Source organism: Phlebotomus argentipes, unplaced genomic scaffold (assembly GCF_947086385.1).
Source record: "Phlebotomus argentipes unplaced genomic scaffold, Phlebotomus argentipes genome assembly contig_15, whole genome shotgun sequence".
In the NCBI taxonomy this organism is placed as follows: Eukaryota; Metazoa; Arthropoda; class Insecta; order Diptera; family Psychodidae; genus Phlebotomus; species Phlebotomus argentipes.
In genome coordinates this window covers 9,307,102-9,326,591 of record NW_026776181.1, presented here as the reverse complement: position 1 = coordinate 9,326,591, position 19,490 = coordinate 9,307,102, and the positions used below count along the sequence as shown (strand labels likewise).

At 42.8% G+C, this 19,490-nt stretch overlaps 3 protein-coding genes across 8 annotated transcripts; all 3 read right to left on the bottom strand.

The window, feature by feature from the left end:
• Window positions 1-1,742: 1,742 nt before the first annotated feature.
• Window positions 1,743-2,728, bottom strand: LOC132262246 (DNA excision repair protein ERCC-1). Its single transcript, XM_059761447.1, has 3 exons — window positions 2,266-2,728; window positions 2,035-2,208; window positions 1,743-1,970 (listed from the first exon to the last, which is right to left on the bottom strand). Exons 1-3 carry the CDS (start codon window positions 2,680-2,682, stop codon window positions 1,785-1,787), a joined length of 777 nt encoding a protein of 258 aa, XP_059617430.1. The 5' UTR covers window positions 2,683-2,728; the 3' UTR covers window positions 1,743-1,784.
• Window positions 2,729-2,857: 129 nt separating this feature from the next.
• Window positions 2,858-3,559, bottom strand: LOC132262303 (uncharacterized). The gene is made up of 3 exons (XM_059761532.1): window positions 3,213-3,559; window positions 2,996-3,154; window positions 2,858-2,936 (listed from the first exon to the last, which is right to left on the bottom strand). The coding sequence occupies exons 1-3, from the start codon at window positions 3,319-3,321 to the stop codon at window positions 2,905-2,907; spliced, it is 300 nt and encodes a 99-aa protein (XP_059617515.1). The 5' UTR covers window positions 3,322-3,559; the 3' UTR covers window positions 2,858-2,904.
• Window positions 3,560-3,823: 264 nt separating this feature from the next.
• Window positions 3,824-18,946, bottom strand: LOC132262383 (diacylglycerol lipase-alpha). 6 transcript variants are annotated; one of them, XR_009468458.1, is made up of 15 exons: window positions 18,369-18,946; window positions 13,302-13,404; window positions 11,528-11,634; window positions 11,336-11,440; window positions 11,165-11,266; window positions 10,110-11,107; window positions 9,833-9,960; window positions 9,629-9,770; window positions 8,733-8,837; window positions 8,521-8,648; window positions 8,232-8,255; window positions 7,388-7,520; window positions 6,542-6,665; window positions 6,222-6,298; window positions 5,945-6,055 (listed from the first exon to the last, which is right to left on the bottom strand). XR_009468458.1 is itself a non-coding variant. In XM_059761652.1 (14 exons), exons 2-14 carry the CDS (start codon window positions 13,394-13,396, stop codon window positions 6,049-6,051), a joined length of 2,187 nt encoding a protein of 728 aa, XP_059617635.1. In that variant the 5' UTR covers window positions 13,397-13,404; window positions 18,369-18,946; the 3' UTR covers window positions 6,019-6,048. The 6 variants fall into 6 exon arrangements, 4 of the variants coding, with proteins under 4 accessions (XP_059617633.1, XP_059617634.1, XP_059617635.1 ...); XR_009468457.1 differs by having other exon boundaries at window positions 6,553-6,665; XM_059761652.1 differs by lacking the exon at window positions 6,222-6,298 and having other exon boundaries at window positions 6,019-6,055; window positions 6,553-6,665.
• Between the last annotated feature and the right edge of the window lie 544 nt (window positions 18,947-19,490).

Here is a 19,490-nt window from a genome sequence, read left to right as displayed (position 1 = left end):
TATTGTGAGGTCAAAAATGGTCAAAATATTGTGGGACGTGAGACGTGGACACAGAAATTGGATCGATGTTATTGCCTCTTGGCGTAAAGATACAATTTTCTCTGCATAAATTAACAATCATATATTTTTTTGACTCCCTTTGCCTGCCCACATTCCCCTCTCTGCTGCCCTCACACTGCCGATGTTATTTTATTTTCGGCATTTACTGCGTTATGTGGATTAGCATGTTTAACCGGTTGACGAAGATCGCGCGGCCGCGAGCTGAAGAAGGCCAGAGATTCTTTATCCGCGATTGAAGGCGCGAAAAAAGGGGGCCGCATAGCTTGGATCAGCACCGTGAATCTTCCAGCACTTCGCCGTGCGTCTCAACTCTAATTGCCAGCCACATTCCCAACGCAATCGCGCCGCCTCCCCTCAATTATGAATTTATAGTTCAACCACTTGCCTGATTGATATGACACACGCGAATTCTAATGTAGTCCGCGAGAAATTGTGCAACTTCCGCCAAGTGCCACGCAACTGCGCTGCAACTCGTCAATCAACCTTTCGCACCTCTCAATTCCATCGCGAAAAAGTCCTCAATTAACCACCCAATCGATTCATATTCTCACCCCATGAATAATGCATGCCTCTGGCATCAATCTCAATGCAGCACAGAGGAAGCCTTTTTGCCTCCTCGCGATCAACAGGAGAGCTTTCATACAGACAACTCTGCTCAAATATATACAGCATTAATAATATTGATTGGAAAAGAGACAGAGAAGCTGTGGCAGAAAAAAGCGCGCCCGAGAAAACTGGTTTTGCGCCAACTAACGAACCTCCACCAACCAGCAAAAAGAGACGCGAAAACCAGCTTCGAGGCTATGCAAACATCGGATTGGTTGCTCGTGTCTCAAGTCTTTCGCAATGGACAGAGAGCAATTCATTTTGTACATGGATTAATTTTTTATACCTCCTTTAAGTCCGACTCCGTGTCATGACGAATGCCTCTCAGGCTTGGCTCTGGACGCCGCGAAGAAGGAGTGTTTTATTATCCCATGGGGTACACAAATGGTCAAACTCGAGGTTCTGTTTGGGATCAGTAAGCAAAATTTACCAGAAAAGATATTAGAAAAAGGATTAGAAACATGTGTTGCTCTATTCACAATCTGAGATAATCTGGCGCTGAGCCCTTCTAGGCAAGCATGAAAACCGAATGAATTAGCCATTGCAGTTGATTGGCCCCACACAACAATGATTTCTATATTCTAAGCACATCCATCAAGAACAGAAATTGAATGTGGACTCAACAATGCAGTAGCACAGACAGCATGTAGAAAATTGATGTTATTAGATATGAAGTTCAATAAATTACCTTCCATTCAATTGCTTAGCGAGAAACCCCCAATTTCTTCAGAGACGCAGTCGCGAGCTCTACTTTTTATTGTGCCCATGGATTTGGACTTAAATCATTCGCGTTTCTCTTTCACCTCTCCATTCTCCTTGCACTCCCAATCGCGGCTTCGTGCTTAAGTACGTGGACAGGACAAAGGGTGGAATCATTGACCGATTCTCGCGAGCCATCTCGAGAATCACTCTTGGGCTGCCCGTAGTCAGTGTCTTTTGTGCTCCGTCTTCAAATTAAACATGACATCAGCAATCTCAGATTGTCCATTGCTTTCAGCTCATTTTCTGCAAGGCTCCAACAATTGCCTCCAATCAATGGCTCGTGCATCTCGCGAGGCGAGCAGTTTCTTTTGTGCACATCTGCAGGGATCATTTATTAACACTGTCACGATGGATAATCAATTGCAGAAGGGTTCATGGAATAATTTGTAGAGTTTCTTCGCCTTGCGCGGCCCGAGTCCCGGACAGCTGCCCAAGCGCTCCTCAGAGCTCCTCATAATATTCTCCAGGGTGCCGTAATTGTGCAGCAGGGTCATCGAGTCGGTCTTGTTGATGCACTTTATGCTACTGAGGGCAGTCAACAGCTGAAAGGCAGCCACAGAATGATTATTATAACAATATTGCAGAGATGCCGGCAATTTCGCTTACCTTAGTGTGGGAATCCTCTGCTGGACGCTCTTTTATCCAATCTGACGAGCGATTCTCGTACATCTTATAAGATTCGATGATCTTCCCGGCCTCCTCCGGCGACCATGCTAGCATAAGGGTGAGATCTGTGAGCAGACAGACTCTAGTGATGTTCTTAAGAGCACTGTGAGGTTCCTGCAAGAATAACAGCTTGTTTCGCAAGATTCTCTCTCTAAAGCCGACCTCGGTTACCTTGAGATCAACTTGCGCCAGAAGGACTCTGAGTTGGAACATATTCCCCAGTTTCTTGATCCTCCCGTGGATATAATCCGGGTTGAGGTTGTGATATTTCAGGGACAAGAACAGGACGCATGAAGTTCGTCCCACAATGTAGTCCGGAACAATGTCATCGTACTCCCAGGGCACGTTGACCACACTCCTGAGCAGGGGATTCCCTCTCTGCTTCGGATGCACCAGGATGCAGTGGCTTTTGGTCACAGAAGCTGTCTTGACCTCAACCTTTTGCATCGGCGCCGGTGGAGCGTGCGAAGTTGACGGTCCAGCCTCTTGACTCAGCCTCATCTGCTTCGGCTCTGAAGGAGCCTCCACCTTAAGGAGTTCCTCGTCAAAGGAGTCATCAAATAGGTCTTCTTTCTCCTCAGTATTCATGGAAAACTTAACAATTCGAGAATTTCACAACCAAAACAAATCTACAGCCGGTCAAACTGAATACTCCACTGCGATGACAGCGCCTCGTCGCGGAATTAAAGGGAAATCGTTTGGAGGGAAAATCTTTGGAGACTTCAATCAATGCGCGCCTTTGGATTTGGAGAAATTGACCAATTTCGCTAATACAACAATAAAATCTTTATTTGACGATGAAATTTACACTCAAACCTTCTTCTCAGCGGTGATATCTTTCACTAAAAGCAAACAATTCCATTAGTACAGGCAAAAAAAGAGTGTGACGAATGTTACTGACCTGTGATGAGTTTGTCAGGATTCTCAGGTTTCACTTTAGACTTCTTGTGGAGATGTTTCAGAATGGCCTTCTTGTACTCCTCGCTGACTTTTCCTCCATGTCCATAGCTCACCTCGTACACAGTCAAGGGAATAACCGTGGAAGAAACTGGTACAAGATCTGCATGCGTGGGAGTTGTGAGAAAATTTCCTCTGTTATGCAACTGAAAACACTGCACCTGCTTCGTAGACTTCGCGATCTGTCTTCTTGTACACCATCGGCACAGATAGCACTTCTCCCAGCACCAAGAAGCCCAGGAAGAGCCCCAAAATTCTCCAGCTCAGCATCTCGTTGACTTTTCCGCAATGGTCCACACCAACAAACTAAAATGCCATCCAGTGTTGCTCCACGAAAATGGTCAGCGCCCACCTTTCCAACTCACAGCTACACTCAAATTCACCTGTATGGAGTGCCGATTTACATTTTTCGACGTGAAATCATCGCGCTGTGGCGAAAATCGCAGAAAGATCAGCGCTGGACTGCGAGATGGAGTGTAGACGCCAAGAGATCCAAGTACATCAGTCCCCACGCTGGCTCCACTCTCCTTATTTGATCACAAGCAAATGCTACTGTGATTTGCGCGAAGCTCTCATCGAGGAGGGGCGGAAAATTTGCAGAATTCACGCGAACACAGCGAAAATGCGTGAACTTTAAAGTGATTGTGGTGAAAAGAAGTCTACTAATATTGCCAATTGGCCGCCCCTGCTTCATTGGAGTTATGAAAGTCTTGGAGTAAATCACACAATCCGCCAAAGGCCACATCAACACAATGGAAAAAGCAAGAATTGAGGTGAAAATCGTGAGAAATTTATGATATTTTTGAAACTGTATTGTAATTACTCTCTTTACTCAACAATACTCAATTCATATTCAATTTCAATTCAGACTAATTTATTCATAAAGACAAGAGATTCTGTTTTCTTTCACTAGAATTGCACTCACTAAATGTCTCATTCTTACTAAACGCCTTCGCCCTCGCTGGAAAATTGCCGGAAATTCCATTTCCAAATGTTGTATTGTACCTAACTATGGACTGCTTCTGAAAGCTAGAGCAATAGTTACTGAATGTCCAAATTTTCTACAAACTTGAATATTTAGTTTGATTTTGGCACAGTTGGACCCCATTTATTCAATGCTATTGCCATTCATTTAAGTTTTGCTAGATTTCGCACAATCTTTCTGCTTGGTTTTGATCTTGAACTAATTTTTCAAGAGTATTTCACTCAATTTGAGGCAATATTATATGAGTTGTGGTATAAATATCTCTAGAATGTTAATTTTAGTAATTAACTAAAGACATTTTTCTATGCAAGGTCTTGCAACATTCTTCAAAAATACATATTGCATAGTCAGGGCCAAACAATATAAAATGTATTGGAGTATTGTTGTATTCAAGTTTAAGCCACGCCCATATGGACGCTCCGCCCTTTTTATTAGCCTAAAGCTAAACCATGGATTGACTGATTTAAGATACAGTTTGGGGAAAACAGAAAATCAACAGTTGCAAGTCCTCGTGAGTGCTCATAAAAATTGTATACACATTTGGGAGCTCTATTACTCTGTCTGTCTCCCCACTTTGTAAACCTATTAACTTGTACTCTGTATAAATATCAAAAGTTCCCGTCACCCATCTTAAACATTACTCTCACCCTTGTGGGGTGAGCTGGACATAGGGTAGACGCATGTTTTCCGCTTCACGAAATTCGTGGGACTGGACTTCTCTACCAGATTCGCGAGCAATGGCAAGGACTCATTCTTTGCGAAAATCTTATCTGCCGGAGTGTTGCGTCTCTTCCCTATGATGCGACTGGGGGACTTTCGACGTGGAGAGTCCATGAGCAAGTGAGTCTGATCAGAGGTTTCTGAACACTCGGTGAAGACGGGAAAGTGTGACTCCAGGACGCCAGAGCGAAGTTTCAGGCTGGAATTTGAATTTAGCGGCTCCAGGGCGGAGAGGGAGGACATTGCACTGTGATAGGTATCACTCGAGCTCGCCGTCGTCACTTTGGGATGCTGAGCGATTGACTGGTTAACGGACAGAGTTCCTGGAACATCTCCCAGAATAGCACTGTCACTCATCGTGAGCTTAGCTGTGGCTATCATTTCGCCTGTGCTCTCATCGATATTATCAGCAGACTTTGAGGCCTCATTCAGATGTCCTATGCCGTTAGAGGAGTCCACAGATCCGAATGTGTCATCACTGGAACTGCTGGTGTTCGTGCAAGGCACTCGGGGATTCGTTATGAACACCTGACCCATTCTCTTGTACTTCTCCACAGATCTCCAGTCATCCCCACACTTGGAGAGATTCCCAGTGATCTTGGGTGCTCTCCGCATGATCCGCGGTGTGTGTAACTCCTCAATCAGAGGCTCATCCTTCTGAGCTTGAATTATCCCGCCAAGACACTTCTCAATACTCGTGGCTAAACTCGCAGCCAGACTCGCCCGAGAACTTATGCTGGATACTTCGGACAGACTCTCGGGACTGGCCAGAGGCGCAAGTCCAAACCAATCGTCATGGATCAGGTCAATTTTCTTCACCACATCCGACGGCGTACGACGTCCCTCCGTGAAGGACAAGCTAATGGGTTTCCGAGGAACTCCTGGCTTCTGGAGAATTCCACGTGGGAAGGCAAGAACTGTTGGTGCGGGCGATGGAGCACTTCCGGCCTTATTGATGTCAAAGGCCACATTCTTCCTGGGTTCCGCGAGGAGAACAGTGGTGGCTTCACTGGCTGGGCCAGACATACTCCTCACCAGGCCACTGTCATCCACGAGACTCGAGGCGTCGATGCTCCGGCCGAGCATGCTGCCCGCCAGAGAGGAACCTTTGCTGGACGGAGGCGCATCTATAGGACTCTGGAGGCTCGTGAAGGATGTCTCGAGGCACACCTTGTGCGACACTGGACTCTGAGGCCGATGATTGTAGTGGTTGCCATCCGGAAGGTCAATGGCCACCGAGGAGGGATTGCAATTTGTGTGCTGACGCTGAGGTTTCCGAGGTCCGTGTGATGTTACAACCTGAAAAAAATAAAAATCTATTCTAAAACATTCCGCATGTCAATCGAATTGGTTGGGAAATAATCATATCCAATGCATGTGCTCATAGTACAAAAAGTCCCCTCGAAAAGAGGAAAATTTGATAAACAAGTTCAATGGCAATAAACTTGAAATGCAATCCACTTACCTTCAACCCTATCTTGTCGTTCTAAACCATATACTGAGAGTGCTTTTCAGTAACAACGAGCAAAGCGTCAAATATAGCTTCAATGTTGAGGGAGAAAAGAAATAAAAATTAAAAGAAAAATCAATTTCACATATGTGCAAACAATAAACAAACACAAAAGTTATGAATAAATAAACATGAATTGAAAGAAAGCAATTGAGTAACACCACACAGAGACTTGAGTTAGAGAGAACAGACAAAATATGGTTATTTCTTTGAAAGTTTTCTTCATCTTTATAGCAAGGAATATGCTTGAAAATACGAGGATTGTTTTCGCTTACTGCATCAATACCTGGTGTCATTGAGATATCTGGGAAGCGAATCTGGAGTGATTGTGATGGTTGAGGTTGTGGCTGGTGGTGTATTATCGTGATTTGCAGGACGTCGTTCTTTAAAATGCATGACCTGAAGGAGTTCAGATATTGCATAAAACGAAAACACATATTTCCTTTAAGGAAAGCTAACGAGAAGTTATAAATTGTTAGACAAAGAGAGAGAAAGAATCTCTAGAGGATTGTTAAATGAAGAGAGAAATTGCTCTAAATGTCCGTTGTAAAAATCTACCAACGAAATGACTCTGAAAGCTTTTAAGACTTATTGATTCACTAAGCCTCAAAATGGGATTATTTATTCAACATTTTGTTGTACATACTGTTGGTGTTTCTAAAGAGAGGCAAAATGAGAATTTTTCCAAGGAAATTAAATTCTCTCCTCTTCTCTGTTCACCACTAAAGAAGAAAGTACAGCGGAAAACTGAAATATTTAATGCTGCTGATAAATACAAGTGGAAATTATAATTGTATGTACAAATGAAAGAGAAACAAATAATAATGATGAGAGGAACTCTGTAAAAATATGTACATTTCCACAGTGTGGAAAGAGGAATTACAGATTCTAAAAGCTCTGGCATTTTCTATCAGTTAATGTAACATCATCACTATGATCTATTTGTGTTCAGATACTCAAAGTGACAGAAAATCACTCAACTAGATATTATGGATAACAACTTCACATCATCATCTAAAAGGAATTTGCTACTGGTGAGAGAGGCAAAAAGTCTACAATAAGGGAACACGAGTGAGAGTTGCAGAATAACTGGGTGGAAAGATTGAGGTGGAATCACTTACCTTGTTAAGAGCGGCGAGCACCTTGTCTGGCATGTGATCCTTGAACATAACAGGTGAAATGAGGACTTCATCGAAGTCGGTGTTCTTCGCCCAAATTGCCTGATAGACGGGCTCCCTTTTCTTCAGCAATTGCCTGGAATGTCGTCAGAACATTGTGTTATTTCGCTGCTTTTCCGCCTTTCACATTTCAATTAGAGGAGAGAAAACATTCTGTTCTTCCCAGTATTACACCCATTGAGAATTTAATTCCATTTTAAATTGAAATTTGAATACGCCACGACCGCGAAAGTACTCATTTTGTCATGGTGTTATTTATCTTAATGGTTCAATGAATATACCAAATCGACATTGGCTTTTGATACCACTCTCTGGAGTGATTCAAATCCAATATCAGCTTTGCAAAATCGAATTTACACGAGAAATCTTCCGTAGACATCAATTTGAAACCTTCAATATTAACGTCACTGAAAGTGCTTCAGGCATAAATCGCAAACATCCTCCTCTTTTCTGTTGCTGAGCTATTCCCAAACCTAACGATATGCTATGTAGCTCAAGGCTTCTAACATTTCGATGGAGGAGATTATGCTCAGCAACAAAAAATCCTAGTTCCGTCTGTTCAAATCAACATAACAAACACTGAAAGAAAAAAGATTATATTTTTTTTTCTTAGGTGTATGCAAATATTTAGCAAAATTCTTCAAATAATTCCAAATCTAGAGGTAAAATGAATGGGGGATCCAAATGAAAATACCATGCTCTACATGCCAATTGAATTCCGGAGTTGGAAAACTCATCCTGTGCGGAATGTACAAAATGCAATACAGTGAGAAACACGCAACTTTACCTCCAACCCTTCTCGTACTTGTGCCTGAAATAGAAATCACAGTTTTATGGCATTTTGTTAGTCATTGAAAGCGATGATTGGTAAGTAATTGAGATTGATGCTTAATTGTGAGGTATTGAGCAGTGGGTGAAAGCCGTAATTATCCAACCAAGACTAGAAGCTCGAGGCGAAATTCAATATTTATTCAAAATATGACGCGCAAAGCATCGAATTTCCCAAGGCCAGAAATGGAAGCATTCCAGAGTAGAAGGCAAAAGAAGGGGGATACACATGCTCATGGGACACTTACTCGTCTGGTGTGGGATGATGTCTCACGATGTGAATTATTTTTCCTGGCGGATACATTGGCCGGTGGAGGGTGAGGGCGATGGAGCTATCATTTGGATGAGCACTGGTATTCCGGGCACTCGTCCTTTGCTGTCCGATGGGATATCAATCAATACAGAATTCCCAGTGTGATACAATGGAAAACATCTTTGGAAAGTGTGTGTGTGTACAAACCTCTTCATATGCATTAATATTGTCATCTCGACTGGACATTTGCGAGACGGAAGTGGGTTCTGGGCCACAGCCACAGCAGAATACTGAGCAGGCGATGGTCTTCCACTACAAGTAAATAAATCACAACCCAGTGAATAAATCTCGTTTCGATCACTGAAGCAATCTGCTTTTCATTCAATCAAAATCAACTTCGTTCAATCAATATAAGGCGGAATGATTCTGAATGAATCAATGCATAATATGAAAGCTCTGAATGGATATATATGAGACTGAAATGCATAGGAGTCGCTTAAATACTTGTTGCCTTCAGAGGAAACATGTCATACTCTGGAAATCCCCAAATCTTCAAGCTTAATCCCAAAAATCCCTTACCAAGAGACACTATGGGATTTTCCCGTTCGGATTTCTCTAATTTCATCTTACTCAAATGCAAAATAAAAGAGAAATCGAAAGAGAAATCACTCAACTTTTTTCACGTTTTTCTCTGTTCGTTCCTAATTACTTTTCTTAATTACTATTTATGAACCTAATAAACTTATTTGCAATTTCCAATAACATTTCCAATTTGTGAAGTATTCGCTATGCAACATAACATGATAACATAATTAAAATGTGTGTCGCAAATTAAGTTTAGCAAGACTTAAAGCGCTCTATCGGTTTTAAAGCTTTTCTGCAGTATATTGCACTCTACGAAAGCTATCTCACACGTTGCGATGGCATATAAACCATTCAAGAGCACTTGAAAAGGCGCATAAAGCTCTGATATTAAACGGTGATTAGGTGAAAACTTGTAAGGTTCGACAAACCAATCAAATTTGCCAAGAGATAAACTCCCTTAATTGAATTCATCCTCAATTCTCTCGTGGTAAATGAGTCATGAGAGTTACGCTGCATACCTTTGGATCGATGCTCCGCTTTATGGCATTAATTAAATCCGCCCTGAGCGCTTCCATTTGATGCAATCCAATTCGCGGTATGACATCCTTGCCCACCACCACGGACGTTATGAAGGACTTTGAGTACTCCACAGCGGGCATGCTGAAAAGAGGCAAAAAGCAGTCTTGAGGCCGGAAGCATGGGAAGTATGATGAATAGCCAACCTCAGTAATCCACCGGGAGGAGAGTAGCTGAAGCACTGAAGAGAGGGGTGGTCATTTTTCAGCAGTATGGCCAGAATTGCTGCCGTTCCGCCGCCCAGTGAGTGGCCCACAATCACCAAACCGAAGGACTGAAAAATATCCACATAAATAAGGCAATCTGTCTTTGCGCTGTTTCCTTATGCAACACTCCCTGAATTGCCAAGTGAATTGCCCATATTTTACGGGCAATTAAATTTGATTTGCGTAATACTGATTGATAGTGCCAATAAGGGCTTACCGGGGTATTTCGCTCGGGGTTGTGATGCAGCGCTCTGTGAATGAGGTTTTCCTCGTCCAGTTTCTGCTTGATGTAAACAGCCGCTTGCACCATGCCTTTGTGTCCCACCCAATCCTCTCGAGGCGGATTGAGAGGCAGACACTCGGATTCTGCGTTCAGGTCCGTCAGGACGTCCTGCATGCTCAGTGTACCGCGAATGCTGATGACGACTTTTTGCTTAGTATAGTCTACGGCCACGAAGAAAGGTGTCTCGCCAATGTCCACGTGGTAAGTCACATAGACCACATCAATGTCTGAATCTGGAGCCATCTTCCGCAGGGTGGCGTAGTTGCAGCGACAGCAGTTGTCCTTCACCACCTCAACCCTGTCTCGGCGTCTGCAGCATGTCATGCAACAGATGAGGCGAGAGCAGAGCTGACAGAGACCCGTGACTGAGTGGGTCATCACGTAGATGGGCCAGCCGTAGGCACTCTGGGCGTAGTACATGTAGTGGATGACCGTTTGGAAAAAATTGAAATCACGACTGTCGTTTAAAGCTAGGAATTGCGTCTCTTCCGTGATCGGTGCACCACTCAGAAATTCATAGATGCCATTCTTGCGTTGTCTCACGATAGCTTCCCTCTCCAGTCTCTGGAACTTCCTGAGCAGCACCAATCCCGCTACCACATCCGACGGCACCACGTCCAAGTCCCGGAAGAAGTCGCTGAGAAGCCTGGCGATGTCTGTGAAAGAGTTCCTGTTGCGCTCTGAAGAGCCCATGCAGCAGAACAGGAGTCGGCATCGATGGTCCCAACTATCCTGGTACGCCCTGATGACTTTCCGCTGGCGCCAATTCCTGTTGCGACTCCCACTCCTGCGATAGTTGAAGCGCGACTCCGACTCCTTCATTGACCTCTGGTACTTCTTCATCTTCACCCAGGATCTGCCGGCCGTGTCGAAGGTACACCAAATGGTGCCAATTATAACAAATACCACTATGAAATTGCAGACTATTAGACCTGCCGATTAGAGCAAACATTAGTTGTTTGCCAGTCAATGAGACCGCAAATGTTTACCGAACATCACTTCTTTGGCCTCCGCTATTGGACAATCCATATAGAACTCCTTCAGCCACACAATACCCATCGCCAGCCATGCAATTTCTATTAATATCACAACTGGAACAGCAAGAATGCATTTTAGAAAATCACCTCTCATCTCTCATCGCATCTCTTCCGTGTACTCACATAGCTTCAAATACACCCAGTAATTCATCGATGTCCGCAGACTTGTCTCCAGAATACTTCCTCTCATTGAGATTACACATATTGTTACTTCCACTAGCAAAGAAACTGCCAATGAGCGTGATGGGAAAATCCACAAGAAAAATACATTAGTGTCATGGGCGTGGGATGAGCCAGAGGACTTAGTTATATTACCAATTAATACAACAGCATATCCTATTTTATACAGCCACATCAATTCTATGCATCGCACGGAATTATCGTACTGTACGAGGCCTAGAACTAGAGCGAGTATGAAAAGCCTGCAAAGAGAAGTGGAGAAAATGTCAGGGCGTATGATGGATTTGCGCCAACAAATGATGTTAGGCAGGAGAAAGACGTGGAGGACAAATATTGGCAAGATACACAGAAAAGTTTGGTCTATTCTGTACAGCAGGCGCGCACCTCGCAACATTAGTCGTGTATTGTGTATTCAAAACATTTTCCATTCAAAGCAATAGCATTATATTAACTATTGAGAATTTTCTATAACAATTAGAAGAGCTTTCAACCATTCGAGTTGAATGTGAGAGTATGTAATAAGGATTCTTTCAAGGCAAACACTCAAATTGACATTAGTCAATCAACTGTGGAATCAATTGTATCCATTTGTTCATATAACAAATGGGAGTTCCCATGAGAACTCAAGGCTTTTCGTTAGATGAGAAAAGGCGCTTAATGGATTGCGATAAGCACACTTCAAACAATGTAGAAATCCTTTTTTCATTCACGCTCAATTTTATCCCACCAGAAGACTCTTTTCGGCGTATCTTTTACAGTCTCGAGATCCCTTCAGAGCTCCTTGACAGAATATCTCGCTGGGGGTGTATTTCATCGAATGGGAGATGGTAATAAAAGCACATCCGCTGTCATTGGTGGGAAATTGAGAACAATACCCTCAGGAGAAGAGAACCAAATAACCCTTCAGCCAGGCACGTGTTCCATTCAGTGGTGGAGGATAAATTTCTTCCTGTTAATGTCGCTTAGCACATCCCCAAGGATGGAGGCGCACTCGTTGAAGCTTTTCTTCTTCCTTTGGCCAACTCACCGAGCCAGAGAAAGCCCTTTTCATGAATTGACAATATCAACAACGGAGATGAAATTTAAATGCGCTGCAAGTCGCATTATTTTCAAAGTGAAATGCAACTCACTTTTCCTACAGCTATTTTGCAAAATTCTCATCTTCTCTCAGAGAAGTGAAGGATTTTCATGTTGATTTAGTAAAGTTCTCCGGAAAACTCATGCGACATGCAGAAAGCTCAAAGAACTGAGGTATGAGAAATCCCATTAAATGCAAATGTGCAAAATTTATACAACACAGCAAAGTTCTGAAATTTCCTTGCTCATAAAACAAAGGGCGGGAATGAAACCAGAACTTTTTTTCTTGATATTGTGGCTGAGAAAATGACACAGGAAAATTATTCACACCATTAAAATCCTCTAAGCACCCACAAATATCCATTTATCTCGCGGACGAAGACATATTAACTTTCCTCTCATTCTATCATTCAAAAGCATTGGAGAAAAATGACGAGGCGCGCGAGGATAATATGGCGATGAGAGGAAAATTGGATTTTTGATTACATTTTTCCGGCATTCTCTCAACATCCTGGCGAATTATATTTGTTAGTTCTTTTTCGCCAACACTCTGGCATTTTGTACCCAAATAGCAGAAAGCAATTTTTCCAGGAAATTACATTTTTCCCGCCTCACCCAATTTGGGCGATTTCCTCTCCATCTCCACTATGAAATTTATTAGTGTCACTCGACACACTTTTCCTGTCCATGTTCCATCTCCATCATTAGTCATGTTAACACACGATGTCGTGATTGCAGCTCAATTGAATTTATTTGCACTGCACATTTTGCAAATTTCTATTGAAATGCAAACTGAGTGAGAGGTCAATTGTGCAGAATTTAGATAACTCACCAAATGGCGTGAATTGTTACTAGAAAGACACCTGGCACCACGAGGTCATCCGATCCCACGGACCATCTTCGTTTGAACACAACGATTCCAGGCATTTTCAATCCTGCAAAGAAATGACATTTCAGTAGTTAAAAATCATAAAAGACTCTAAATGGGTTCGAAAGTCTTCTAAAAGTCCCTTGGGAGAGCGATAATTCATCCATAGGAACATTAATCTTGCTCTACACCCGAGATTACTCGAGGGATTAATGACTTTAATGTTCTCAGAGAACTTAGAAGACCTCATATCTCGAAAGACACAGCCGTCGAAACTTCTTTAAGGATATGCGGTGTGAGGTAAACTTGGTCTGCACACCAACATTGTCGTATTTTCACCTCATACCATCGGATATTAAATTGCCAGGGGGAAATGTGTGAAAACTTTTGTACTGTTGCCATCAGGTAGATTTTCCACTCTTTCACCCACTTTCAAATATGTGACGAGTGCAGCATGTGAAAAGGCAGGTGTTAAATACCATGTAGAAGACACTTTTACACAATTACCGCCTCATCCAGGCATATTTTCGAGAGCCATAAAGCGCGATGTGTTCATAAATTGTAGCGCAAAACACCACACGCTGTGTATCTCTCGCATAATGCGAACTTTATGGGTGTTACGAAGAAGAATGCTTTCTTGTGACAAACACTGCAGGGCGATGGCGAGGCGTCAAATTGATTGCACACCCTCAACTTCCCGACAAGTGCCCTCGCCTCGATTGCACAACTCCACCACATGACGACCCTCCCCTGACTTTCTCGCCGACGCAGGGGATCTTCAAGGTAATTTATGGCCTTTATGGCTGTACGAACAGTCGCCGATGAGACTACATAAATAGCGTTTATTCGCAAGTGCACTCACAGATACGAAATGAATCTATTCTGGGGCCATTAAAGCTACACACAACCGACATCATCCCTCCGAGGAGAGTTTCATGGCTTAATACCGCCACGTTGCCCTTTAGTAAATACAACAAGGAGATGAATAAACCATACAGTTTAGGAAGAGCGATTCAAGAGAGGATTAGCTTACAGCATCAAGGGGTGAAAAATGCGATAGGCAAAGTGTCCATCCGAAATTTCACTCTCATTAGGCTTTCACCTGCCCTCATTCATTAATATTTTGCTTAATATGTATATGCACGACCCGGAATTTTCAATTAGTCCCGAACAACATGAGAGCATTAACAAAACGCAAAATGAAAACTGTGGTTACATTCAGGATGAGTTGGATTTTAAACTTGAGCAACCGAGTCCATGAAAAATGCAGAATGACTGAGAATTATTCATTCATATCCTCTATGATTAATTACCCCAGGATATCCTGTGTTTGCTTGGTGGCATCAATTTAGGGATCGGATATCTGATGCACGCACTATACGATACTATTTGTTAATTATGCAAAATGGGTAAAATCGATATATTCGACTCATGGGATAACACTTTCGGCACATTATTTAAAGAGGAGCAGCAGCTAATATCCCGCAGGGCTCGTTAATGCTTGACGGCTGCTGTGGGGGCACGTGTTCCACTCACAGATGAGACCCTTTAATGCCACCACAAAGTGTTTGGCATTGTCGAAGCGATTAATGGGCGAGTGAATTTTTTATGACAACATGAAAAACAATAAACCCATCACATCATTATGCCTTGTGATATAGTTTAATGTCCAAATCGACCCAACTGAATTATTAAGTGGACCCCGATGGCATGTTGTGCAGACGGAAGTCGTGGAAATCACCACTGTGTGGTGTTTGGGGAAAAATTTTGCATTTAAGAGGAAATTTAATAACGGCACGATTGGGAATTCGTACCATTCCCCAGAGTGTGTCTTTCCACATCCACTCTGCGACACTTTGCCAAAGATATGTGGAAGGTCACAGTGCAAACATGTGTATAGATAAATTGTCAGCATGAATATTGCCCACACTCGTGAGCGCAATCCTTGTATTTTGTGCGAAGATTCACAGGTTTTTGCCCCTGATAGGGATTCTACAAAGTGTATAAAGTGAGAAGATCGAGATGAGTGAAGCACACTCGCCCAGATGCGGGAGATAAGGGTGCTACATGTTTATTCTGATGCGAAGGCAAAGCTCTCTCTCGGAAGGAATTTAATAAACGCAATAGGGCCAAAAAAAATCCTAAACTTCCTCCTCACGTCGAGAACTTTTCAACTTTGTCGTACCCAAAGAGATTAGGTGGCAAATTCAAGGATTTCTTGTTATGCCTTTTTTTCCTTTCTCTCTCGCTCCAGCCATTAAATTAATGCCAGTTTGAATCACCCAGTGTGTGGATTATGGTGAAAATAATTCATACAATAAGTATATACGGGAGAAATTCTATATCTGGCAAACCAATCGGCCGAAGAACATTTGCGGTTCTGTCAATCCCTTAAGTCCCCTATCATATCTTCTTACCTCCATGTGCAAGTCTTATCGTCTTATTTGAAACACCCACTGTTTCAAATATGTATGACGAGGAGGTGCTATAAATTTTTCCGAGAAAAGCAATGTCAAATGTAATTCATTTTCCCCTCAAATTCTATCTCTTCTTCAATTTGCTCTGACCTCCTCGGGAATCATATTTCTCTCCTATGGCAACGCACGGATGTGACGTCAAATGCAGAAAACCCAACTCAAGGAAGTATTGGTTCTTTCCCTTGCGGCATAAATTGCCTTATTAGGGGAGGACATGCCGGAATTATGGGATCAATTCTCAGAAATTGCATGATTTAGTCATTGTGAAAATATACACAGAAGACAAATCTATCATTAAAGCAGTTGAATTAATTAATGGGATCATTGGCACCTGCTGAAAAGTCTTTAACACGAAAGGGAAATTAAGAGTTCGCCACGCTACAAACGCACACACACTGTAATAGGATATTTTAATGAATTAACCCTGATCCTGTGTTCTGCCTTCAAGCGAACACACTGAATTAGCTTTATTTTATTCAGCAGCAGATCGAGGGTTAATTCCAGGTTGAATGGCGTGATAGCCACAAAGACTCGTGTGAATCATACTGGTCAGTTGAAAGGTTATTTTTGGTTTGGTGAGTATTTACTGATAGCACATAAATCCGCGTTTATAGCACACAACCACCGGATTTTAATCATGTGTAATGTAATTCTTTGATTGATAACATTTATCAGCTCTCCCATGTATCATCTCCGCATTGAGAAATTGTGACGAGAGAAACTCGCTCAAGGTTCACATTCAGTCTCAACAAAGCGACTCACAAGCTTGATAATTAATTGATAATTGCTTGATCATCCGTCGTGTCTTTGCATCTGCACGATAAAACAAACACACGACTTTCAGTTGCTCACACACGCAATATTGCTGTTATTTGATGTCTAATGACAGAGCAATAATCTGACTAAATATGCCATTTTCAGCAATGCTTCTGTGCTCTTTTCTCTAATTGCAAGAATTCCTCTTAAATTCCATCATGCGGAAATATTTTCCACGCATCATTTTCCAATTCCGGAGGAATTCAACATGCGCTTGAAGATGTGTTTTTTGCGACCGACCCATGGAAATTACGGAATGTGCTTTTTTCGCCGCAATTCCAAAAATATCACACTCCTATAAATTATTCAATTCATTCTCTTTCACGTCACAGATATGCAAATTCCAGCTATTAAAATAATACGGTAAATACTGGAGGAGGTATAACAAATTATGAAATTTCAATTTCCACTCAAAACCCGTTGTTTATAAAATGCTGCAAAAAAATGGTTTGTGTTTACATAGCATCAACAATGCAACATTTATTTACAGAAAGGTTTTGTCATGAAAATCGTGCAAATAAAAATATTTTTTAATAGTGCGAAGGGTGAGAAGATAAATTCAAACTCAAACTTGTCAATTTGATAAATTGATTAACATGTGCCTAATCGTATTATCATATTTAATTAACTTCCTTCCCCAACAATCGGAAGAAATAATGCAAATGAGCGAAGTCTGCCTGTTTTCGAAAGGGAGGGAAACTTTCAACTTTTCCAGGTCACGATTGAAAATTCACTATGTTTTTCCCTTCTCCATGAATTGAAACTTCTCCCGAACTTCATGTACAGTGATTCAGATAGATCCTTCGTCAGTGTTTACCACGATGTTAGTTAAACTTTTGGGTGGCAATCAATTGTGAGAACATTCAGAAACACACTCCCCAAGAGGCTCAACCTGTGTTAGCATGGAGAAAAAATATAACTTATGCAATATGCTGAGGCCCAACAAAGTAATTAAATGAAACGATAAACTTCCATTCGTTCTCCTGACACTCATTCAGTCAATCCATGAGTTCATACTTGGCTAAGAGATTGAACTGAAGTTCAAGGGTGAAGAACACAGGACGGAGAGTGAGAAAATCTCATTTAGACGCCAACCCCATTCCCAGCTTCATCATTTTCAATTACGATCAGACAGCATGGCCACAGAGACATTTCTGTAAAACCTGTCATGTCTTCCCATCATGACGGTGAAATTAGACTTCAGCAATGTCTGCAGGTAGATATTTAGCATTTAATATATGTCACCAGATTTATTCCATCACGTCTGATTTCACGAGCCTCGGCCAGGGTGTGAGTAATAAAAATTGATTGCGTCCGATGCTAATGGAAATTTAGTCCCGATTAAATATTTAAAGGGATCAGAATCCAGCTGAGAAGTGATTTGAAGAATCCAATTGGCCTTTTCGCCACCGTCCGATGTGTTTGCCCACCCCCGAGAGCAAGGAGGGTGGCGCATAGAGTCAAGTGATTATTGATTTTTGTCTAGGAAGTGCTTATTAAACAGTTCACGATTCAAATATTCTCGTGCGGAGTTGTTTTCTCCATTGTTTTCCGCTTCTCGTTCGGTTTGCCACAGCCACGAAGAACGCGGAAGATTCGCTATATTTCCGACCATTGGGGGTGGCATTTTGACCCCATCGCGAGGGGGTTTGGGTGAGTAAACACGATTGACACGCGTTGTGAGCTCATTACCATAAAAATAATTCCATATGTTTCGAGATTTTCTTCACGACATTACCTTTTCCGCAAGAGATTCAAATCAATACTGGGAGAATCTCAGTGATGTGATTTCGCCACTTTCTGCCAACTTTTCTGATGCAACTACTCCATGCGAGGGTGCAGATTCAATGCGATGGCGGTGCGCGCGGGTCAGAAGATGTTGTACATAGAATTCCTCAAGTCTTCTTGAGCAATCCACTCACGATTTTTCGCACAATGGAAGAAATACACATTTACAAGGGGGCCAGAAGCGGTTGAAAATTTTTCCACCCTCAGCAAGTCAATGGGAAGCTACCACGGAGGGTCGATTTTGCACCCCAATTGTATTCACAGCACATAACTCTCCTGTGTGCGGCTCCGGCAAAAAGGGGCACCTCTTGCAAATCGATACACTCCCGCGCTCATTACTCTTTCATGCGGCGTCCATTCACTGCTCCATCACCCACTTTCGCGGCCACCCAGGCGCCCGGCACGCACTCGAGATGGGCTCCCCGGAGGAGCTGAAGCACAGAAGAGGCGACAGGGCTTATTTTTGGGAACACAGAGTCCTCACCACTGGCAACGAGAGTGCGTCCACCACTCACGGATGTCTCCACGCAACTGTCGCCAGCGAGCCCCGCGCTATCGCCACGCTCGTCGCCGGCGCACACTCCCTTCCCGGCCGTGAGCGCATGCCTCCGGAACGAGGGAAAGCCACTGCATCGGCACGGCAGCCGACCACGTCGGAGGCATGCATTTTTTACGTCGGCCCGTCAGATAAGCCGCTTCTCGGGCCATACAGAGTGGCTGATTTGTGTTAAATCACGGGCAACATGAAAAATGGGCTCAGCGTACCTCACGCAAAATGCCACTCGCAATCGCAGGCAGGACTTGCCAATCAGGGGATGAAGGGCAATCGATATTTCGCTAATTCTGCGAAAAATCCCACAGATATGTGTACGAAATGTTGGCTCAGTCGCGGGGTATGGAAATACGATTAATTTGGCTCAAATAAATTTGTATAGGTACACTACTTACTGGCCAAAGATAACAGTTTATCAAGAAACAACAGCTCCAGCGACAGTAATTATTAATTCCGTGCAGTGAAGCCTGTAAAAACAACCAATAAAACACGATGTAAATCAGTATTGTCACGAATTTC

Bases quoted from the DNA above. Each gene is read 5' to 3' on its own strand.
- LOC132262246 (XM_059761447.1), bottom strand. From the start codon at position 2,682: ATGAATACTGAGGAGAAAGAAGACCTATTTGATGACTCCTTTGACGAG. The intron at 2,209-2,265 runs GTAACCGAGGTC...TTATTCTTGCAG, and splicing joins TGGCGCAAGTTGATCTCAAG to GAACCTCACAGTGCTCTTAA. The intron at 1,971-2,034 runs GTAAGCGAAATT...GCTGCCTTTCAG, and splicing joins CAGAGGATTCCCACACTAAG to CTGTTGACTGCCCTCAGTAG.
- LOC132262383 (XM_059761650.1), bottom strand. From the start codon at position 13,396: ATGCCTGGAATCGTTGTGTTCAAACGAAGATGGTCCGTGGGATCGGAT. The intron at 11,267-11,335 runs GTGAGTACACGG...TTGCTGTTCCAG, and splicing joins CTGGGTGTATTTGAAGCTAT to TTGTGATATTAATAGAAATT. The intron at 6,056-7,387 runs GTAAGTGATTCC...TATTTTTTTCAG, and splicing joins TGCTCGCCGCTCTTAACAAG to GTTGTAACATCACACGGACC.
- LOC132262303 (XM_059761532.1), bottom strand. From the start codon at position 3,321: ATGCTGAGCTGGAGAATTTTGGGGCTCTTCCTGGGCTTCTTGGTGCTG. The intron at 3,155-3,212 runs GTGCAGTGTTTT...CCACGCATGCAG, and splicing joins TCGCGAAGTCTACGAAGCAG to ATCTTGTACCAGTTTCTTCC. The intron at 2,937-2,995 runs GTCAGTAACATT...GTTTGCTTTTAG, and splicing joins TCCTGACAAACTCATCACAG to TGAAAGATATCACCGCTGAG.